Source organism: Meleagris gallopavo, chromosome 1, assembly GCF_905368555.1.
Source record: "Meleagris gallopavo chromosome 1, MGAL_WU_HG_1.1, whole genome shotgun sequence".
NCBI classification, from domain to species: domain Eukaryota; kingdom Metazoa; phylum Chordata; class Aves; order Galliformes; family Phasianidae; genus Meleagris; species Meleagris gallopavo.
Window position 1 is genome coordinate 134,850,885 of NC_139404.1, and position 24,236 is coordinate 134,875,120.

The following is a 24,236-nucleotide window of genomic DNA, read 5'->3' on the forward strand; positions in this document are numbered from 1 at the left end:
ACCCAAGAGTGCTGAGGGAGCTGGCAGAGATGATAGCCAAGCCGCTTTGCATCATCCAGCATTCCTGGTTGACCAGATGGGTCCCAGAGGATTGGAGGCTTGCCAGTGTGACTCCCATCTACAAGAAGAGTTGTAAAGAGGATCCAGGGAACTACAGCCTGTCAGTCTGACCTCTGTACCAAGTAAGATTATGGAGCAGATCATCTTGAGGGAGATCATACAGCATGTGTGAGATCAGGCCTGGCCAGCATGGGTTCATGAAAGGCAGGTCCTGCTTGACCTATCTGATCTCCTTCTGTGATCGAGTGACTTGCCTGGTGGGTGAAGGAAAGGCTGTTGACAGTCTACCTAGACTTCAGCAAAGCCTTCAACACTGTTTCCCACAGTATTCTCCTTGAGATACTGACAGCCTGTGGCTTAGATAAATAACACTCTTTGCTGGGTAAAGAACTGGATGGGTGGCTGGGCCCAGAGGGTGGTTGGTGAATGGAGTTAAATCCAGTTAGCAACTGGTAACAAGTGGTGTTCCCCGGGAGTTGATACTGCGGCCTGTCCGATATCTCTGTTGATCACCTGGATGAGAGGACTGTGTGCACCCTCGTTAAGTTTGCAGATGACTGCAATTTGAGGGCAAGTGTTGATCTGCCTGAGAGTAGGAAGACTCTACAGAGGGACCTATTCAGATTGGATTGACGGACTGAGGCCAGTGGGATTAAGTTCAGCAAGACAAAGTGCTGGGACCTGCACTTCGGCCTCAACAACCCTAGGCAACACTACAGGCTTGGGGCAGAGTGGTTGGAAGACTGTGTAGAGGAAACAGACCTGGTGGTATTGTTTGATGCTTGGCTGAACATGAGCCGGCAGTGTGCTCAGGTGGCCAAGAAGACCAGTGGCATCCTGGCTTGTATCAGAAATAGTGTTTCCAGCAAGAGCAGGGAAATGATCATCCCTTTGTAACTCAGCTCCAGTGAGGCCACACCTCGAGTACTGTGTTCAGTTTTGGGTGCCTCACTACAAGGAAGGTATCGAGGTGCTGGAGCATGTTCAAAGAAGGACAGCAAAGCTGTGAGAGGTCCAGCACAAGTCTTACGGGGAGCAGCTGAGGGAGCTGGGATTGTTTAGTCTGGAGAAGAGGAGACTTGGGGTAACCTTATTACTCTCTACAATGACCTGAAAGGAAGTTGTGACAAGGTGGGGGTCAATCGCTTCTCCCATGTAACTAGCAATAGGACTAGAGGGAATGGCTTTAAGTTGTGCCAGGGGAGATTCAGGTTGGCTATTAGGAAATACTTCTCTGAGAGAGCGATCAGTCACTGACACAGGCTGCTCAGGGAAATGGTGAAGTCACCATCCCTGGAGGTGTTCAAGAAACGTTTAGATGTTGTACTGAGGGACATGGTTTAGTGGGAAATATTGGTGATGAGTGGATGGTTGGACTGGATGATCTTAGAGGTCTTTTCCAGCCTTGGTGATTCTGTGATTCTAATGTCATAGTTGTTTATAAAATTTCTGAAGAACTGACGAGTTTCATTAGAGGAGGAACTCCCATCATCTTTTACAAAGTTTACTTGAAAAACTGTTGTAAGGTCTGAGAGTAGGGATTTTCACTCTGTTCTCTGCATTGGTACTTTGATAATAACTGTAAAAACCTTCAGCTGTTCATATGAAATAATTTCAGCTTCAGAGTGTGCTAATAAGTCATTTTGCGCTGAGTAAAAGTGTTTACTGGATTTGTTCTAAACAAAAAGCAAATTTCTTCCTAAATATGAATATGTAAGGCAAGCTGTGTGTCTAATCTTTCAAATTAGAGGGCTGAGAAACAAAGACAGGATTGGATCTGGCATTGGATAACAGAAAACAGAATCTTTTTTCTGGTCACTCTTTGTAAGTCACTCACTTGACTTACAAATGTTCTGGCAATTTAGTGGTGTAAGAGTATTTACACCAGACTAGTCTCAAAGAACAAATACTGCTACAAGCCTTGTGCCACAATCATGTCATTGGCTGACAATAGAAAAGCCAATAGGTAGTGAAGGAGAATGACAGACAGACTTCAGCTCTGAAGTATAGCTCCTCAGTACAAAATAAAGACTTTGTGTGAGTTGCCTTTCTTTCAATGTGCCTGGGGGTTAGGGCATTTTTCTTCCTGTAGGTGTGTATTTTTCTGTGCTTCAGGTTGGCTGGAACTGCTTGGTTGGTGCAGCATGAGGAAATTTGCTGCTCCGTAGTCAGTCATGTTCCTGAGATAAAATGGCATAGATGTTTGTTTTCATGACTTCTTGGGCATTGTAACAGGCAGGGAGCTTACTTCTTTAATTAAAAAAAGGAAAAAAAGAATCCTGTTATTCATTGCTTGAATGAGTACAGCTGTGGTAAGCTATAAGCAGCAGAGAAGATGTTAGTGTGTATACAAGAACTAGCAAACCTGATCTGATATCTATAGTCAGTTTTTGATCATATATGTGTAGAAGACAGTTGCTTATATATGGATCTACATAACTAAAATTAATATACAATTTTCAGTTGAATTTTCAAAATGCAACAACAAAAAAGTCTAGTGATAGTGCAGATAGGTAATTTTAACAAATTGCTATGGCCATATATCTAGTACGAGAAGAATTCTGTGGAGGTGATCTTTCAGAAAAATGTGAGAGTATAGAGAGTTCTCAATTTAGAATTGGAATCTGTGCTATGTTTAATAGTGTTATCGCGGGGCAGTGCTGTGGGTTACTTAAAAAGAGATGCCTCTGTCACTGGAGCTGGTGTTTTCATCTCCCTCCCAGTTTACAAACATTTATTTGGAAGAAGAAGGTCATTTGTGATGTCCAGTGTTGTTACAAGACTGATATTGCTCCCTTCCTTCCCTTACTCAAATAAATGCTGTTCAGTAGCGTGTGAAAACAGGTGCAGTTTCCCTTGTTTGTATTGTAAACCCTTTTGAGCCTACATTGTTCCCATGTGTTTGGATGGTGTAGAGAGGCTTCTGCAGACTGTGTGAACACACCAAAAAATCTTTAGTCCCTCAGGATTTAACATGATTGCTGCTTTTCTGTTACAGCCTGGAAGTGACTACATAACTGCATTTAATGGCAGGCTTATGTCAAAAGGAATTTTTGTTTATGTGTTCAGAAGCGTATTTTCATCACCTTTAAGTGCTGCTTGTATTTCCATATGTTAGCAGTTTATTACAAAGAGACTAAATTACAGAAAATTGTTCACTTCTAGAGATCCAAACACCATTTTCAGAGGAAACTCATTAACTTCCAAGTGCATCGATGAGACAATGAAACTGGCAGGGATGCATTATCTGCAAGTTACACTAAAGCCAATTATAGATGAGGTAAGATCATTTAAGACTTTTTTTTTTTAATTAAAATGTCACTTCAAAGGGCCTCCAGGGAGTAGGTACTGTTTTTCCTTCTAATTTTAAGGTGATTTGTAGGAAAAAGAGTTAAGAACCAGGTCTACGTACATTGAAACCTTTTTTGTTAGTTTAGCTTAGCCACAACTGAGTCACCCAGTTCTGAAACAATTGGATTGTATTAAAGGAAATTGAAAGTTTCCACTTGTCTAACTAAATTAAATTATGCCATTTTGTAACATCTACCACATATTGTTTCTGAGAAATTAATAAAGTAATAACTGTGAGGGATAAAGGACATATACAGCAGAAAGGTGCTGGGAAGCTCTAGCTGAGACATTTCATCTTTAAAGAAATCAAATTATTCTTAGGTAACTGTGTATGTGATGCATATATTGTAGCAATGGTTTATTATCTGTCCAGTCCAGAGTGGTGGGTGTGGAGTTCTCAGTGCAATAATTGAGCAATACTTTCAGACCACAGACTTCCTTCAAATGATTTGACAGTTTCTTCAGCAGTTGGTTCACTGTTTCATCAAAAACATGTTCAGTTGTTAAAGAACATAAATATACTTTGAAAATTGACTCTTTTAGCAAAATAGGGCTTTTCCTGGGCAGTCTTGCATGAGAGTATCTGAATAATTTTTCATCTCAGCTGAAAGAAAAAATAGAACAAATTAATGATTCCTTTTGGAAAAAATGAAGGTTGCTGGTAATTTACCTTTGGTGCTTTGTCAAGAAAAAAGTACAAATTATGCACTTGGCTTTTTACACAAAAAGTAGGTGAGGATTTTTACAAAACTTGTTCTTCTTGAAAAGTTTATTTGAAGGTAAACTAATATATTCATTGTGCACTGTATCTTTTTTTCTAGATCTGCCAGGTACATAAACCTTGTGAAATCGATCCTGTGAAATTAAAAGATGGTGAAAACCTGGAAAATAACAGGGTATGCATTAGATTTTGAAAACAGAGTATCTGTTACCTTGTGTAACTTAGGCTCTCAGATAGCATTATCACTGGTTGCAAGGATAACAACCTGTGTCTCTTATGTCTCTAACAGTATCACGTAAAGAAGTGCTGTGAAAAGAAGGAATATGTCATACTAGCATATAAGTTGATGTTTGTTTTTTATATGGATAACATTATTACTCTTAAATATGTACGTTCATTGAAGGGAGTATCACTGAATGTGAGACTGTTTTACAAGTATATAATGTTAAAAGTGAGAATCTCTTACCAATGATCCCATTATGAATAAAACCAGGAATAATACTGCTTTCCATAACAAAAAAAAAAAAAAAAATCATAATTGTTTTTTTTTTTTAGGAAAATCTGAGGCAGTATGTTGATCGCATTTTTACTGTCATTACAAAATCTGGTGTAAGCTGTCCTACGGTGATGTGTGATATTTTCTTTTCTCTGAGAGAATCAGCTGCTAAACGTTTTCAAGGTGAGTTTCAATATATTATTCTACTTTATATCTCTGATAGGTGTAGTGTAGGTGCAGTCTAGAAGCCTCTGTGATTCATGATACTTTTACTAATTGGAAAACGTATTATCCCAAATATGATTTGAAGTGTGTATTAATTCTGTTTTTCCCTGATTATTCATTTTGCAAAGAATATGACTTTAGGTGATCATGAGCTTTCCTTAAACATCATTCAAAGGAAGACAGCATTTTAAATGAGCATTTTGTTGGTACATGTTTATGGTTGCAGTATTTAAAATTTATGCTGAGTTTTCAAATATTCAGATTTTTATTATGGCTCATTCTGCAGATTCATAGAATCATAAACTCATAGAATAGCCTGGGTTGAAAAGGACCACAATGATCATCTAGTTTCAACAACCAGGGTCACCAACCACCAGACCAGGCTGCCCAGAGTCACATCCATCCTGGCCTTGAACACCTCCAGGGATGGGGCATCCACAGCCTCCTTGGGCAACCTGTTCCAGTGCGTCACCACCCTCTGTGTGAAAAACTTCCTCCTAACATCTAACCTAAACCTCCCTTGTCCCAATTTAAGACAATTCCCCCCCGTCCTATCATTGTACACCCTTGTAAACAGCCATTCCCCCTCCTGTTTATATGCTCCCTTCAAGTATTGGAAGGCTACATGAGGTCTCCCCGAAGCCTTCTCTTCTCCAAGCTAAGCAAGCCCAGTTTCCTCAACAGGTCCTCATCTGGACCTGTTCCAAGAGTTCCACATCTCTCTTGTGCTGGAGGTCCCAGGCCTGTACACCAGATGGGGCCTCACAAGAGCTGAGTAGAGGGGGACAATCACCTCCTTCTCCCTGCTGACCACTCATCTTTTAATGCATCCCAGAATATAGTTGGCCTTCCGGGCTGCAGGCACACACTGCTGGCTCCTTCCATGCAGCTGAATTATTTTCTGCTCATACATCAACTTGTAATAATGATCAATCTATAAATTAGAGGAATTGTTGCAATCTCATTGTCCTAGGAGAACCGTGTGCTGCAGAAGTTTTCTCACTGTTGTGAAAGCACTTTTCCCCTCCCTAATTGTTGTTTTAGTTTTGTGAGAATAAGCAGGCAATGCCAAACCAGAATCAAGCAAAATAGCTAACATGTATTTTCACAAAGGGCAGCAAATTATAATAATGAAGATTGAATTTGTAGATTATATGTGTTTCCAGCAAATGTTTGGGTTAACTTTTTGAAGGTATTCTGGTAATTTCAGAAAATTTTGAAGGAAGTATTATTGAAACATTGAGTAGAGGTATTTTTATTTTGTTCTATATAGGTGACCCAGATGTGAGGTATACAGCTGTCAGCAGCTTTATTTTCTTGAGATTCTTTGCTCCTGCCATTCTTTCTCCAAACCTCTTTCAGCTTACACCACACCATCCAGTAAGTACTGCATCACTTTTTGTAGCTATGCATATAGTTCTACCACCATATTCTGTCTAGCAAGATTCTTTTCTACATTAGTTCAGTAATCCCTAGGAGAAATAGCTTTGTTAGTTAAAAGATTTGCTAGGTCTGTCTTGCTTATGGGAACCTATGTTGAATGACAGTTATGTGAAGAACTTGGGAAGTATGGAAGGAATAGTGAACTTTAAGGTCAGACAATGTAGATAATCTTAGTTACTCTGGAAAATATGATCACTGCTTCATTTATACTGTCTTACATTAATGCTAGATTGATTGCCAGCAACAATTGGAGGTGTTTTGACTGTTAAGAAACTTATCCAAACTTTTCAGGGAGGACCTGAGCAGTTTTCAAGACAGATGTCTCTTTAGTTTTGCATGTCGTTGCTCTCCAGAGAGCCAAAGGCAATAGCTATGATGCATGGTGACAAGAGTCAAAAACGTTTGAAAGAAACAACTCTTTTCCTGTAGTGTTTTACTGAATCTTTTTCAATTTTATGTTAATTTTCTACAAGAGGAGAAAGAAATAAGAAATATTTAAAATCTTCAATCTGTATAATACTACTGTTATCTTTCCTAGGATCCACAGACTTCTCGAACTTTGACACTTATCTCTAAAACTATTCAAACATTGGGCAGCCTATCAAAATCTAAATCTGTAAGTTCATCATTTTCATTTAAAGGTTTAATTTAAGAAAGTGATTTCTTTAAGCTTTTATCACCCATTGTAATTAAGCCTTGAAAATTCTTGAGTTGCACTAGTCTTAAACAAAACTCTTTTTGTCTGTTGTGATTATCAACTTCACACTCATGGCAGAAATAAACTTGTCTTAATCTGAGCTACATTTTAGTAAAGCAAAATTGTATGACCAACCTAGAAGACTGTTCCAGGGCATTGCATTCCTTAATTGAGAAGAGTCTTCCATTAAGGGAAATGACTGTGCTTTCCTTTTCATACCAATTTAGTTTCCAGTCAGTCAGTGCTGAAATTAGATTTAGATGTCCATGCTCTGGATTTCTAATTGATGTAAAACTTGTGTGCTTAAGGCACTGAACGACTATATCTGGTGGAAGTTTGGGCTTCTTGGTGGTGTAGTTACCATTCACATGGGCGATGACAGATGAATCTGTACCTTAACTATGAATCCTCTTAGTCTGCAGAATGCTTTCCCCTACAGTTTTTCAGATGTAGGACCAGGATCAAAAGCCAAAGCAGAGGCTTGAAGCTTTTGAACCGTACATTAATTATAGTAAACAAGAATTTGGAATGTATTCTACTACCTTTTTGAAATAGAAATTTGGTAACACTTTTTTGAATGTGTACTGTACAATAGGAAAGTAGATTTTCATTTATTTTGCCTCTGGACAAGGACAAAAAAATTCTGTGGTGATTTTTGTCATGGTCTACTGCTGTTGAGAATAATAATTTGAGGTACAAACTGTATTATGACATGCATGATTTTGGTTTTGTATTTCAGGCAAATTTCAAGGAATCCTACATGGCTACTTTTTATGACTATTTTAATGAACAGAAATATGCAGATGCAGTAAAAAATGTACGTAATGCTTGTGAATGTTCTGAATAATCCTTAGGTGCTGTTGAAATTGTAGCTCAGAATTCTATTATGTACTGTTTGTAAACCAGGAAGTGTGTGCTAGAAAAAGCAGACTCCTGATAACTGTAGTTTTTGGGAAACTTCTATCAAATTACGTGCATGTAGGATTAGAATCTCTTTAGATCTGCTTCTATTTAATAATTAAGTTGGATCAGTAAGGCTGCTGAATAGAGCTTAAGTCACATGCATACTTCACAGATCTGTGATGAAAATTGTTTAGTACAAAAGTAATTGAAAGATACGTATTACAAAGAAAAGGCTTGGAAAAGAAGCACTGGTCATCTGCAGTTTTTGCACTTAGTAACATTTGTGCTATTCTTAGTTTACAACACAGGAAAGCTCCCAAATTCCTCAAATATCTGCCAGTATCCTTCTGTTTAACTACTTTTACAGTATTTCCTTGCAGTGCTGTATTGTACAGATGTTTAAGATTTAAATTTTTTTACTACTGTACTGTCATTTTATCTAAGTTTTTTTGTTCACCTTCTAGTTTCTAGATCTGATTTCATCTTCAGGAAGGAGAGATCACAAGAGCATAGAGCAACCTATACTGCTTAAAGAAGGGTAAGCATGCACGTGCAACAACATCTTCTAAATATGTGCTTGCTACTATTCTAAGACAGCTTTTTCTCCACCCCTATTCCATCTGTATGTTCAGAAAAGAATGTAGGAAGATTGTTGTACTGCTGTTTCTACTCTCTGTGGCTGCTATAATTGATTTCAACATCCTTTCATTTAATTTAAACATCTTAAATTTAAGTGTACTTTGAAATATAGGGAAGAAAAAGAAGCCTGTAGACCTTAATCAGCACAGCTAAGGCAGAATGAATTTAAATCAGCACTATATTAAGATCAAGTTCAATTGTCTTTTTTAAATGACTGTGAACAAAAGCTGTAGAATGCTGATACTGCGTATCTTAGTGAGGACAAAGAATTTGCTTCTGCTGCCCTATTAAATCCATATGCTAATCAATTTGAGGGCCATTTTGAAGGAAACATGTCATACATTTGGAACAGTTTCCTGTAATAGTATCTTTCTGTTTCATGGATCTGTGTTATGTATACCACTGAATTATTGGCAATTTTTTGTGTTTGAAAAACGAGTTTTGAAGATCATCTATGTGCACTGTGAAAACAGCTTCTTTGGATTAAGAGGAAGAAAGTAAAAATCCAAATTCTTCCTGTCAGACCTTAGTAAGCTGAGCTGCTGCTGCTGAAAGTAAGCTGTCATGGTAGTTCCACATCATGCAAAAGTTAGATTTTCAGTGAAAGCGTGACCCCTTCCAGTTAGCCTCTGCAGTTCACTTCACTTCTCTGATGAGGGTCTGTCCCTAGAAGCAAGTTTGTCTATTTTAATTCTGTACATTTATCATTCTTTTGTTTTTGAAAATAAATGTATAGTTTGTAACATTTTCCCTCTAACTCTAAAACATGATTTTTTTCTGCCTCTGTCTTTCTTTTGCTCCTGTCTGATTTTTTTCTGTCTTTTCTTGCTCGGCCTGTGGCTGCTGTTGTAAGGACTCTTAAACTAACAGTAAAGAAAGTTGATGGTAATAGTTCATGCAGGTAAGATGGTAGGGGCAGTTGGTGCTTTGCTGTAGCTACTGGCTGACAGCATGTCCTTCCTTCACAGCAGTAGTCTTGTTTGACTTAACTTTGGGAAGGAAGTTGTCTGTTTAACAATCCTGAAACGCCTGTGTAAAAGTAGCAGAGATCATTCTGTTATTTATTTCTTAATGCTGACCAAATCCTTTTTTTTCCTTTCTTCCTTAAAACAAAAACCTGCTGAAAGTAGAGATTATGGACTCCTATCTATAGGCAGAGGCTCCAAGAAGCACTGAGATTTGCTTAATATTCATTGTATATTGATGAACTCACTGAAAGTAGTTAAGAGGTTGCACTTCAAGGCACTTCTTGAACAGCATTCATGTTAATTGTTCTCAAGGTTACAGAGTGGGCTTCAGCTGTCTATTTTTCCCAGTGTTTTGCATTATTGCCATACTGTGTCATGGAAGATGGGTGGGAATTTTTTTCCAGATTAATTGGCTGGTTAATGGGATTTCTGCTTGTCTTTGCAATGTTTTTATTTCATTTCATTTCATTTCCTTTTTTTTTTTTTTTTTTCCTTTTTTTTAAATCTATCCTTCTATTAAGAATATCTAAGTGGAAAGCTATAGCGTATGTACTCTTGTACTTGAATGCACAGTACCAAAAATTTTAGTCACTGGCACTTGGTTTGCTGGCATGGATCATGCCATCACTGCTTGATAGCTGTCTGCCTGGCTCTTCCCAAAAGGAGGAAAAGCAAAAGGAGAATTAGTCTTACCTTTCTTGTGGGTAAAAGTTGCATGCTGACGCTTCTAAGCAAAGCTAAGGCAGATCCAAAATCGGGTCTACCATAACCACAAGAAGAAAAAGTTTCTCCAGCCACACAACACTGGAATGGATTTTATCTTAGACTGTGTTTTTTTTTTCCTTTGTGCTTCTGAATATTTGCTCAGACTTCTCACACATTCTGCAAATATTGGAAACAAATCCTATTAAGTTGACCTTGAAACTTAAGTGGTTTTGAATGCTGCTCACCTACCTGTGAGAAATAAAAGCATGTTCTTCCCTCAGCTGTATCAGCAATGAAGAATTAAATTAGAAATGTGCTCTTAGCTCTGCAGTATGGAGTTTGCTTTTCTTAAACAGGGAGGCTCAGTAGGCATCTACAGTTTTGAGTAACCTTATAAGTGTTGGCATGAAAAGAGAGAGAAACTGACCTGAAGAGCATATTGTCCAGCCCAAGGATATTTGCTCTTCCCTTGAAATTTGCCTTAACCTTGAAATACAAAGTCAGCCACCCATCCAGTCAATCTGATGATGACTTCAATCATATGGTTGAGTTAAATCTTTCTTAAGGAATCCAAGAACAAGTACTGAGACAGTAACTGACCATTTAAAAAATGGAACTGAGTGTGACTAAGAATGATTAATGAAGAATGTATGTATCTTTTGCTCTGTACAATGTTGTCAGCTTTTGCCCACACAACTTAGAATAAGCAGGAGGCACTAGCCCAGCTGGTCACAAAACAGTTAAAGTCTGAAGGAACTTGGGCTTCTGTTGGATCTTTAAAGAGCCCTACTGTTCAGTTGGATGCAATGTAATTGTTTCTGACTGAAGATACCAAAAGCAAGAAATAGGATTGGCTGATCTAAGCATTTTATCTTTGCTATTGAGAATCTTCAGCCAAATCACTCCCTATTCTCTCTGTATGCTCTTTCTGCTATATAGTGCCTTCCGACCTGATAAGAAGTACTGAGTAGTTTTTACTGGCTCTACTGTGCAATTATTTATTTTGCACAATAGTAAATGTAATGTAATGTGTAAAGTAGCTGTTAACAACTCCCTACTGCACACACATCTTACACCAGAGTGGGGCTGAGCGATATGAAGTCACCAAGCTTTCCAAAGTCACCTTGAAGCTTTTGGATTGATTTAGTGGTTAGGAGTTTGGTGGATGCATCACAGTTCCTTGCAAGCTAATTCAAGTTTGAAATTAATTAAAACTGATGACTCAGTAAATGAACACCCTTCATCTGAAAAAAAAAAAAAAAAAAGAAAAAAAAAAAGGAGGGAGTTCTAGCTTTCAATCATCAAATTGCTTTGTATGTGACTGAATATCCATTTCTAACTGCAGCATCAATATGCAATTGCAAATGGCATTGTGGAACGTGATTTTTTCTAGAGCATGAGAGTGACTAAAGCATGTAAGCACAGACCCTGTGCTCCAGAAGCTTTATACCCGCTTTTTAGTTGTTAAATATACTTAAAAATTTTTGAGCTAAAAAAGAAAAAAAAAAAAGGAAAAAGAAAGAAGACTTACAGAGTCTTGTGTTGTCAAGCTTAGCAGGTCCTTTTTCTGCTGCATTAGGAAATCTTCTAGCTGCATTTGTAACTGCAGAAAGAGCACATGCTGCAGTTCAGCTAATCAACTAGAATCTCTGTGTACAAATCAATCTATGTGTCTTGCCCCGTACTGAGATCTGGAAAAAGGACAGGTTTAACTAACAGATGCACTAAACCTATCCAAATGTGACTTTCCTTTTGTTGTCAAGAGAAGGCCTCAATAATGAGAAAACACTGTGTCCCTTCCTAAAGCTTTGCAAATGCCATTGTGTGTGTGTATATATATGTATATATGTGTATATCTATATACATAAATACATATTTTATATGTATGCATATATATCTACGTAAATGTAAAATCTGGTATATTGTTGTAACAGCTGTTGTCCTGTTTACTAGGTTCATGATCAAGAGAGCACAGGGAAGGAAACGATTTGGTATGAAAAACTTCAAGAAGAGATGGTTTCGCCTGACAAATCATGAGTTTACATATCAGAAAAGCAAAGGTAACAGAGGTTTGCCAGTCTCTTTTTACAATACATTAAAGCGAAGATTAAATCTACTATAAGAACTGAAGACTGAGATCTAGGTCTGTAATTATAGAAGGCACAGTACAGAGAAGTCTTGTCAGCCTGTATGTTCTTGCCCTTTCTTTAATAATTCTGTACTGATAGCTAGAGAAGTTTCTTCTCTATACATAGCACTATAAATAAGCAGAATTTTTCATAGAGTTTGTTTATTATTAGATATTAAGCATCATCTGTAGGTTCCAGTTACCTAGTAAATAGTCTGAGGAAACAAAACTCAGGAGCTCAAATATCTTGCACTGTTGGTTGTTGTTGGTTTTTTTTTGTTTGTTTGTTTTGTTTTTTTTTTTTGTACTGAACATTGTCAAATGCATTTCTCATGGTTTTTATAAATTCTGTAGAATTGACATAACTGACTGCAGTCTGCTTGGGGTTTGACTGCAAGCTTTGAGCCCGCAAACACTTGCTTACTTAATACTGCCTAATACCAAGAATTTTGTTCTTGACAGTTTAATTCCAGTGGTTCAGTAGTACACAGTAAATATCATTCCCATCTATCAAATAAATAAATATGGAGTGAGAAAGATGAAAAAAGATGTCCAGATAATGACAGTCATCACTTCACACTTAACTTTGAGATCTTACGTCACCACCATAAGCCTTGTTCAGCTGAGAGGACAGTAATGATTTCTTCCACCTCCTCAAGAAATAAAGTGTGTCTTGCTGCAGTAGTCAATTTCTCAGAAATTTGCTAGCATAACATAATGCTGCTGAAAGCAGAAATGAAATTAAGGTAATGCTTCAAGACCGTGCTGGTAAACCTGCTGAGTGAAAGGTTTTTTTCTGTGCAGTCAAAATGATCTTCAAAGGAACTGAATCAGCCGTCAGAATAAGGGCATAGGGTGAAGTTGAGTTGTGAATAAGTTGCTCAGCCTCTGTGTATGTACTCTGCAGGTGATCACCCTCTGTGTAGCATTCCAATTGAAAACATTCTGGCAGTGGAAAGACTGGAGGAGGAATCCTTTAAAATGAAAAATGTAAGTAGGTCATCTTTGTTAACTTCCTTGTTAGGTTGGTCTGGATCCACCAGACTAATCACCTTTTTCCCTTTTGTAACTCGGATTGGGTTTCTATTGAAAGATGTACAACCACAGCTGCTTGCTCTATATATAGTAGCAGGAGTTTCCAAAAGTACAGCCCATTCAGATTCTTACCAGCACTGTCAGCAGTCCTTGGGTTTCGTGATCCACAGCACACTCAGTACTGACCACTGCTGATCAGCTGTCAGGGCTCCATAGTGTTGGACACAGGTATGGTAATCAAGTGTCTGCCCTTTCTGTCAGACCACTCTGTTGTGAAGGAACTGACTGCTTCTGTTTGTGAAGGATCACAGACATACAGCTGAGATAAAATTTTCTGGGTATTGAGAGAAGCTGAGCTGTAATTCCAATTAACTCTTCAGTCAAGGCAGCCTTTAGCTTACGCTGAGTTTGCTGGGCTGAAATGCATTCAGAATATCCCTTTTTTTAAAAGATTTATTATAGGAAAAAATATCCTTTTATTGTTAACAAGAGAAGATATTACTGTGAGCATGAATAGAAACCATGAGTTGCTTTGGATACTTAAATACCTTATGAAAATAAAAGTAACTACATCTGTTCAAGAAAGCAAGATTCAGAGTGTTTCCATCAGCAGTAGAAAACACCATTATCACCTTCCCATAGTGACATTTGTATTCCCATGCTGCAGAATACTGCAGTGAGAGCAGAATCCTCAAAAATCCACTCCAGGTGTATTTGCAACACATAGTCCGTCATGGGTGCTAACTGTGATTAAAGATGCACATTTTCTATAAGTATGCTGTGTGTATTTGTGCTCTGAGTTGTACCAAAATTATTTCCATCACTCCTGATAAAACAACATGTCTGGCATTAAAGCCAGTAAGTCTGTGTACTGCCTTTCAAGTAGTCTTCATTTTCCTTACACACACTGCAGGATGTAGAGTGTGGTTCTAAGTATTCAGGTTTTCTGTGTTGTTTGAGAATCAGCTGGTGTTTTTGACAGTTTAAAGGTCTTGGCAACCACTTGAAATTCTTGACTTAGTTGTTGGCTTCTCAGTAACATTTGCCATATGCTAGTTCACTTAGGTTGGTATCCCCTTACATAAAGCCATACCCCTTAAATTTTTTCATTTGTTCAAATGCAGAAGGATCCATTTACCCCTGCAGGACAATGAAATTATCTTTCCTGTCGTCACGTGTCAGTAGGAGTTGAGCTACACACTCCTCTTTCCTTCCATCTTCCAAAGGGAAGAGGTTCCCTTTTGTCCCCATTATCTAAACTCTGATTGCCAGTTATGGTCTGAAAAGTTTTATTAAAAAGGACTCTCTTCTCCAGTATTTTGGCAGTGCTGGACTGACTTTAGCAACTCCTCTACTGCTGATATGTTAGTCTTTGTGCCTTTCTGATTATTGTCTGGAGTCTGTAAAGATACTAAATACAGGGAAATTACTGTTGTAGCTTTTGCTTCATGCTGGGCGTGACACTGTAGTTACAAAAAAGCTGTTCATTCACAATTAAGCAAATATATTTGCAAGACATTTTGAAAGATCTGAAGAGAAGAAAAGATTGTGCCTGGTATGATCCTGCAACATTCTCCCCAAGGACAGATGGTGCCTGATCTGTTGGTCTTCTGTGATGCAGTGACGGCATCAGTGGACAAAGAAACTGATGTCGACTACTTGGAATTATGCAAGGCCTTTGACATGCTCCCACACCACATCCTTATATCTAAATTGGAGATACATAGATTTGAAGATCGGACTGTTTGGTAGATAAAGAATTGGTTGGATGATCTTAGCCAGAGGGTTGTTGTCAGTGGTTCTGTGTCCAGGTGGAGGCTAGTCATGAGTGGTGCGGGGTCTGTCTTGAAAACAGTGCTCTTCACCATGTTTATCAGAGACATAGACAGTGGGATTGAATGTACCCTCAGCAAGTTTACAAATGACATCAAGCTGATTGGTACAGTTGGCACAATAAAAGGGAGTGATACTGTCCAGAGGGAACTGGACACACTCGATAAATGGGATCACAACAGCCTAATGAGATTTAACAAGACCAGAGTATATGGTGTTGCCCTTGGGTTGAGGAAATCCTGGATATGAGTACAAAGTAGAACTCATTGTGAGCAGCCCTGCGGAGAAGAAGTGGGGGATCCTGGTAGATGGAAAGCTGGGCATGAGCCAGCAGTGTGCTCGTGCAGCCCAGAAGGCCAACAGTATCCTGGGCTGCATCAAGATAGGGGTGGCCAGCAGGGAGAGGGAGGTTTGTCCTCCTCTGCACTGCCCTTGTGAAGCCCCAGCTGAAGTACTTCATCCAAGCCTGGTACCCCCCAGTACAGGAAACATGTGGAGCTGTTGGAGCAGGTCCAGAGGAGGAACACAAGGGCCACTACAAGAGGTTTCAATTAGATTTTAGGAAGAACTTTTTTACTTAGAGGGTGAGAAGGATCTGGAACAGGTTGCCCAGAGAAGTTGTGAATGCCCCATCCTTGAAAGCATTCAGGGCCAGGTTGGATGGAATTCTGGGCAGCCTGATCTAGCAATTGGCAACCTTGCCCATGGCAGAGTGTTGCAACTAGATGATCTTTGAAGTCTCCTCCAACCTAAGCCATTCTTTTATTTTACGACTGCCAGGTGCAGAATTCAGACCAATATTTTGAATCTTTGTAATACACAAAGATGAATTTCTGTTTTCTTAGAAAAATAGAATATCCTGAGTAGGAAAGAGACCCACAAGGATCATTGACTCCACTTCCTGGCTCCACACAGGACCACCACAAATATATGTCTATATATGTATATACATTTAGAGAGAGAGAGACAGACATGTATTTGTGTATGTACACGTAAATATATATATATATATTTTTGTGTTGCATCTTTGTTTCTTCAAAAGTACCACAAAGAAATCAGTGGTACTTTTATCTGTTTGGAAAATAATATTCAACATGATATGGGCAGTGCAGTGTCTAGCCATTTGAATAATTGAATGGAAAAGAAGAGTAGGAAAAGGATAGTTTAGGAATACCTGATAAAGGAAAACCCATTGAAATGAAGTTTTTGCAGAAGATAGAGGAAATGATCAGTGTGTGAGGTTGGATCAGTGTAATCAAGCAATAAGGTTTGAAACCTGTGTCTTCAAGGGGAAGAAAATAAAAGCATTTTTGCCATCTTGGAGCAGAAGCTGTTTTGGACAGGCAAGGGAACTCTCATTTAGGTACTAAGTGCCCAAACCATAATGCAGAATTAATGTGTGGTTATTTGAACCAGCCAATTAAAGAGGAACAGAGAAAACTGCAGCTATAGTTGGGTGCAGAACTGTGGAAGTTAGTAACAACAAAAAATCATGTTGAAGTAAGTGTTAAAAAGATTAAAGATATGGCAGTTAGAGCAAAGCTGCCCCAAAGGCTGGATCTAGACTCTCATTATTTCTCATTTCTGCCTCCTGCTGACTAGCGTTTCCTTTCAGCCCTGTGTTGCTTCCTTCTTCCAGCCATCCAAAACTTGGAGCTGCAGCATTACTAAAATTGCATCCCTGAGGCTGACAACAAATCTTGCTGAGGCCTAACCAGCAAGTTGATACTAGCTGCTTGTAAATCACCTCCTTCAGGAACAGTATCTTATTCCTTATACCAGGTGGAAAGTCTTGTTTCAAGGGCACGTTTGTTTCTTCATTTTGTGTTGAAATATATTTATTTGTACATTCTTTTAGTATGCTTGGTTTTTATTTTAGTAGATTGATCAGTCTGAGTCTGCTGCTAAACTCAGCGACTCATTCTGGTAGTTTATTCTGTGGTTTACTTCTGTGTTTGCAGATGTTCCAGGTAATCCAGCCTGAAAGAAGAGTCTTGTATATTCAAGCAAACAACTGTGTGGAGGCCAAGGACTGGATTGATATACTCACCAAAGTTAGCCAGTGCAACAAGAAGCGCCTCACAGTCTACCATCCCTCTGCCTATCTTAATGGCCACTGGCTTTGCTGTAAAGCTACTGCAGATAATACTCCTGGCTGCACACCTTGCACAGGGTAAGGATTGATAACATGCAGGTCTGTATATTGCCAGGAGAAGGTGGATCGCTGCAGTGTGGCAGGAATGCAGGTACCAAGATGTGTCTGATATGCAGGCATTGCGGTGTTTTTAGAGGTCATCTTTGCTGACACTTCTGATGCTGTCAGTATCTGCATATCCTAGTCAAACTGCTGAAATTTTTAAATTCAAGACGTTGATAGGAGTTGACTGTGGGAGAAGATATTTTAATTCTGATCATCTGCAATTAGAAAATAAGCCAGAAATCTGTTCAGTGTTCTGTTTGTAAATTTCTGAAACAGATAAGCATCTGCTTCTGGATTTAATTCGAAACCAGTCTTTTTTGAGCAGGTTACTCATGGTCTCTGTTAAATGCAGAGATACTGTCTTGTTTCTAGGAAACTTATTTTCCTCTAAACTGAGGAAAGCAGCAAGTCTGGAGTGGTAGTTTTTCTCGGAATATAAAACCTGGATAGCTGGGAGTACAGTGCTTTGGCTCCTCCATCTGGTTATAACAGATGAATTCATCAAAATGTCTGGATACTGAGGCTGCTCTCAAAAAGTCACAGTGAAAACATGCTGGATAAATCCGGGCATAGAGAATTTTGAATCTGTCTTCCTTTTCTCTTGGGAAAATTTGTGCTCTGTTACGTACAGTTTGTCATCTTTCAGGAATACTGCTTTCATCCTTGTTGAATTCTTCTTGTGCCATAACACACTGTTTAACATCTAACTCCTACCTACTTCTCTTCCTGATGTCTTGCAGAGGCCTACCAGCAAATATACAACTGGATATAGATGGAGATAGAGAAACTGAGCGCATCTACTCTCTTTTCAACTTATATATGCCAAAATTGGAGAAAATGCAAGGTGAGGCTGAAGCATTTTTGCAACTCTGACACACTTAGCAAGGCAAACATATCTTTGAAAAATTGTGTGTTTTAGTTACACCAGCCTTGCAGATCAAATCCTCTTTAGCCATTATTTGTTTCCCCTTCTGCTATCTTGAGGCAGTTGTGTGAATTATTTTTGGTGCAGTGTGCAGTCTCATATCTGCGCAGAGTTTTTTACATAATAAACTGTTATTTTAAATGTGGTCTTAATGATCCTGAAATACCTTAGGCACAGAGCAAAGTCTGGATGTTCTGAATTGACAAATCACTTTGTGGCCTAAACCAGAAGTTTGCTGATCCTGAAAAGAAGCACCAGCAAAGTTGAGGTTTCAGTGCAGCATGGTTTTGTATTACCAGAAGCCATGTGCACATTCCTTTGTTCAGATCCCCAGAACAGGCTGGATCCAAATGGATTTCCTAGTCAGGCTCTTTCAGAATCGTCAACAAAAGCTCAGCATTGGGTGTCTGTGGAATGATGAGAAGTGGTGTTTGGACTGAGAAACCCTTAAGAGCTGTGGGGAACAAAGATGTGACATGAAGGACGAAAGAAAGAAGAAACAGCAGAGGAAGTACTGATAGACATGCCAAGAAAAGTATCCGGTGTACATGGTGCCAGACTTAAAATCCCAGTTTAGCACAGGGAGTGGCAGGGAAGCCTTCACCGTGGCACTGATCTTTAAATAGCACTTGATTTTATAATATGAGATAAGCTGGTGGTGTCAAACACACAGATTGGAAAGCACTTTAATCCAGTCCTGGATGCCATGCAGTTGCAAACTTAAGATCCCCCTTCACTTCCGAGCTGTCTGAACCAATGCCCAGCCTTCCCCTGTTCCGAATCCCTGCTGCCAGCGCCAGCATTGAGTTTCAGTGTCAGGGAAAAGGACGCAGGTTTGGCACAGGCAGCGCAGCAAAGGGAAGGTAACTGGACAGCTGAGACTGAAAGAGCAGTAGAGCTGGAAGGCTGAGGAAAAAGAGTGAAACACTCTCCCTTTCTGATGTGCTCCCCTTTGATGACAAAGTAGATCACATGGTAGATGTGATGCACATGTCCATGTAAGCGGTGTCTTCATGTAGCCAGGAAGGCTTCCTGCATAGGATAGAATGTGATATTACTTATGACTTATGCTTAGTATATCTCCTTGAGAAGGCAGTAGTCATGACACACTCTGCTTGTGCTTGTTGTATGTATCTTTTGCAGAGCAATGTTATAAAACATCTTCCATGACTACTGCAACCTGTAAATGTTTAGAATTCATTCTGTTGTGAAGCTCTGTACTTAATGCTGTGTATGACAGTAACCTGTCCTTCTGACAAATAAACATTTGATTTCACACAGCCCAATCCTGCAGCAATCTGGCAGATAGTTCCCAGGTTCTGTCAGAGTTCCCAAAATGTCTGTGTAGTAGTGCTAGTGATGATGTAGGTGGAAGCATGGCCTATACAGCATGGGACAGAGCTGTGCAAAGCCAGGAGCAGCTGCCAAGCTCGCTGCCCTTTCTTTATAAGACTAAGAGGAGGGAATGGGCATAAGCCAGCCGCTGTGCCTTCAAACAGCCCAGCAAAGGCCAGGGAATTGCTCCTTCTGCTGTTGGTGTTGGCCACAGTTCTGTGGTAGTTATAATGATAAGAAAGAAGGACAACTGCTGGCCTGTATGAATCCTAAACTGAGTTCTTTTAGTCTGCTTGTCCCACTTTTTTTCCTCCTACCTATCTGATACCTATTTGTGTACTTTTTTTATATAGAGGCCTGCGGCAGCAAATCTGTGTATGATGGACCTGAGGAAGAGGAATATTCTACATTCATCATTGATGACCCTAAAGAGACGTATAAAACACTAAAGCTGATTATTGAAGGTGTTGGAACTTTAGAGCAAGAGCATGCTCAATATAAAAGGGATAAGTTTAAGAAGACAAAATATGGAAGCCAGTAAGTATGAGTTGTCCCAACAGGCCAACATTTCTGGAAATGGTATTTCCCTTCCATGTGTTCTGGCCTTCACCACATTCGTATTCAAAAATACACACAAAGTAAGATTTTGACTTAGTATTGCTATTACAACATGTCAAATATTTAAAGCACTAGGAATTTCTAAATGTTTGTTTTTAATTCATGAAAATAATTCATAAAAATAAAATATGCCTGACTAATTTTGAGCCTATGCACATGAAGTGATCAATAAATATAGTAAATACCAGGATCAATTCAGCAGTCCATCAGTTCTCCACTTCTAAGGAAGATGCAATATATAATTACAACTTTAAGTTTGAAAGTCAAACTTAGGCAAAACATCGTGTATATTCACTTTCTGTTCTGACGTTGCAATGTCCTGGCAGAAAATTCTACATGTAATACTTTTTCTTAATTCTAGAGAACATCCTATTGGTGACAAGAGCTTCCAGACGTACATTAGGCAGCAGTCAGAGATCTCAGCACATTCCATATGAAGTGTGAAGGATGTCACAGACAGTGCTGAAGAGTCGATCGGTGACGCTAAACAGCAAAATAAAGGGAAGCCACACATGTAGCAAAATGTATGGATAAGTGTCAAGCTTACAAACTTTGAGACTTGCTAAACGTATCGTCTTTTCAAGAAACTGTTACAATAGTTGCTATGCACTTTATTCATCTGGTTATTGACAGATGATAAAACTCTGCCTTCTAGGCAGCTGTTGTCTTGTGTATTTTTAAATTTGCTTTGGTTTCTTGGAATCTAGTGATCAGTTCAATGATCAAGGTGTGTGGACTTCATCTTGACGACTCCCATGCAGTTCCTTACGTTTCGGAAACCAGGCGTGCTGCCAATGGGCAGCATTTTCTAGAATCGTTGTTTGTAACTGTTTTTGTTCCTGATTAATGTATATTATGCCACACCCCTGCGTGCTCGTTTAGGAAAAGCTTAGTAACACTTTGCTTTTAATGCCTGCATTTAGTTAAGAAGCAGAGAAAAAAGCTCTTAGTGTAATAATCTCTTTTGTTGTAGCTTGTATTATGAGCAGGCCAAGGTGCAGGTCTTTTGTTCTTACAGCAGCATAATTTTTTGCTAAACGTGCACAGTTTTTAATAGAAATTCAGATCTGAATGGTACTTTTGATATTTTTGAGATACAAAGTCATTTCTCTGGACACATTCAGCAGACTTTGGTTTTGAAGATGAAATCTCAGTGGTGTAACGAAACTGACTCTCACAGATGTGAGTAAGAAAGAAATGAACTGAGGTCAAAGCTACGTGTCCCTTTTTATACAGACTGGTGATTATAATGTTTGAAAGTCTGCCAGCTGAAAGGCAAAGTAAGCTGGTTTTGATGACCTTGTAGCACCGCAGCAAGGAGGATGAATAGAACACGTCTGGCAGATGAGACACGCTGAGTCCCAGGCACAAAAGCTGTCAAGATGACTTTTATGTGGGAGGATGTTTAAGCACTGGAGTCTGCGCTGTCCTTATACTGCTTGCTTTTCTGGAAAATAGATTTCTACTTTTCCAAAACTGTTTTTAAATACTTTTTTTTTTCTTTTTTTTTTCGAAGAGACCTGCTAAAGGGTATTTAGTATATTAACACATGTATGGTAACTTGTTAACGTTCTGAGTGTAGTAAAAAATGGAATGAGCTGTGTATCTCACTAATACCAACAAAAGTCATTAAGGAGGGGAATAAAGATCTGCTAAATATTAGATATATATTTATGTATGCTGTTTAGTTGTACTCGGTAACTTTCCTCTGTATAAGGGTCTGATTTACAAAACATCTAGCTTTGATGGCACGGAAGCCTGCATGATGGACTTTATGCTTCTGTGGGGTAGAAGCTAGTTTTGGTGTTCAGCTGAATTGGAACAGAAAACATTGAACTATCAGTTTAATGTGAAGGTGTCTGTATCTTTGCTTAAAGTGTTACAGAGTAACTCTCAACTGTGTCCTCTTTGCATCCCATATGAGTTAAGATGGCTGAATTACTTTGAATGCCTCTGTTTCTTAGTGATGCTCTTAGGAATGAGGTTTTCTTCTTGTTTGAGTATATAGTAGACCACCTCCTAGTAGACAGTAGATGATCTTTTATTCATCTTCACCCAGCAGACTGGGGAAAGGGAAATAAAGACGCATTGCAGAGATGCATTTTGGACTCCAAGCTTTTAGTTGCCATGAACTGCAATTTTTAACATGTATTTGTAACTTAATATTGTTTATAAAATACTAATGACCTGTTATGTGTGTTCTACTTGCCAATTAAAAGAAATGTTTTATTTCTGAAAACTGTGTGCATTTGGAGTCTGTTTAGATTCACCGTGGTCACCAAGGGTGGCTGTTGGCAGAGCATCAGCTGATCAAGTTGGCCTGTGGATGGAGATCCTTGTGAGTGCAAACTAAAGCAAATCTGTGCTGAGGCTGCTGTGTCTCAGACTCACTCTTTTTTCTATGTCTACTCTTTTCCTTGGGTCAGCACGGCCCCTGTGGGATTCTGTATTGAACCAAACTGAGCACCTGAGCCAGCCATAATCTAACGCAGTAAAGAAAGCAGCTACTGCTCAACTACAGATCAACCTTTTCAACTTGCTTCTTTGTGTTACTACGTAGTTGCTGTTGCTGTTAGGGACCCAGCTGAAAGGACAGGAGGGAAGAGTGGGAGTGCAACACCCTGCATTTAGATTAGCCCACCGCCTGTCTGAACAGGACTTGTTCTGTAACAAAACATGGGCACACCTTGGTTTTTGCAAGTCATTCTGTTCTGTGGTCATTTTCTTCAGTATCTGTGGAGGGTTTATAGAGTTTATCAGTCCTCCCTGGAGACTCATGTGAATGAAGCTTTGGCTCTGAGATGTTCTGGGACAAGTTGTACTCATTGTTCTGTTGGGGATATTTGCAGGAAGGCTTGTCAGCAGCACTCCTGGGAGAGAAAGTTATGTGCACTGGCTCATTCAGGAGCATGTATTAATGTAGCTCCTGTTCAAAGTAACTCCTGCTGCTGTATAAGATATCTCCAGCTGTCACTACAACAGAGATGTGCATTGGTGAGAAATGTCTGGAGAAGTGCTTCTGCACATGCACTCTAGCTGAATGACAGTAGTGGTTTAAAAGATAGACAGCTGGGAAAGAAAAGAAAAATGATCGTGGACAACACACCACCAGTTATCATCTTGAAGATGAACGCAATACGCACATGTGTGTTTCTGCTGAGGAATTGTATACCTTTCTGTATAAACAAGGTTTTAAGTGGTAGTAAACTGACACAGGATCTGTAAGAAATAAGAAGATGCCATGGGTGTGGCATGCAATTAAGGAAAAGGGCAGCCAGCCAGCCCTCTGACCCTCACTGAGGCTCTCAGAAGTCAGCACCAGTGACTGCTGCCTAATAAATGAGAAACCGGTGGGAAATTCTGTCTGTACGAGACACTGATTTGTGGCTGAGAGGACTGGCTATACGATGAGGCTATCAGAGACACCTTTTAAGATGTGATTCTTAGCTCCATCCCTTCTCTGCAATACTTCATGCTGTTTTGAGGTCATTTCAACTTCTAATCCCGTAAGCTTGGTATAATGGGCTGTGTAAGAAGACTGCAGTGGGAGATGTAGGGCTATGTGCCACCAGAGGCTGGGATGCTTTGCAACGCTTGGAGATAAAGGACAGCGTCTTTCCAAGAGCCAACACCTTGTATTCATCTCTGCTGGAGAAAGAGATTAGCAAGCTGACTGGCTAAGGTTTGCTTCAGACTTTGAGCTAATGTCATTAAACGGTAAATGAGTTATTTCAAAGCTAAAGTGGGCATTGAGGGAAAAACAGGGTTTTAAGACAGAAGCACTGAATTCCTACATGTGCAAGATTCTGAATCTGGGCTGTGTAAGAAAGGACTGGAAGAAGCCATCATAGAACAAAGAATTGTTTTGGGTTCCTAAAATAACACAAGATAAAACAGGATTCGAGGAGACTCATTGTGAGGCTAGAGACCAGCCCTCCTGACTGAACAATGAGA

At 39.3% G+C, this 24,236-nt stretch overlaps 1 protein-coding gene across 3 annotated transcripts in view; it reads left to right on the forward strand.

Annotated features, from left to right (window-relative positions):
* RASA3 (RAS p21 protein activator 3) overlaps positions 1–22,521 on the forward strand; it is a 175,637-nt gene extending 153,116 nt beyond the window's left edge. For all 3 annotated transcript variants that reach the window (XM_010728350.4, XM_085215032.1, XM_085215017.1), the window contains exons 12-24: positions 3,226–3,340; positions 4,233–4,307; positions 4,688–4,811; positions 6,127–6,233; positions 6,835–6,912; positions 7,733–7,810; positions 8,361–8,434; positions 12,162–12,268; positions 13,244–13,326; positions 17,166–17,377; positions 18,145–18,248; positions 20,018–20,201; positions 20,644–22,521. In XM_010728350.4, coding sequence (XP_010726652.1) covers positions 3,226–3,340; positions 4,233–4,307; positions 4,688–4,811; positions 6,127–6,233; positions 6,835–6,912; positions 7,733–7,810; positions 8,361–8,434; positions 12,162–12,268; positions 13,244–13,326; positions 17,166–17,377; positions 18,145–18,248; positions 20,018–20,201; positions 20,644–20,719 — 1,417 coding nt within the window. In that variant the 3' untranslated portion in view covers positions 20,720–22,521. The remainder of the gene's footprint in view (positions 1–3,225; positions 3,341–4,232; positions 4,308–4,687; positions 4,812–6,126; positions 6,234–6,834; positions 6,913–7,732; positions 7,811–8,360; positions 8,435–12,161; positions 12,269–13,243; positions 13,327–17,165; positions 17,378–18,144; positions 18,249–20,017; positions 20,202–20,643) is intronic.
* The last annotated feature ends 1,715 nt before the right edge of the window (positions 22,522–24,236 follow it).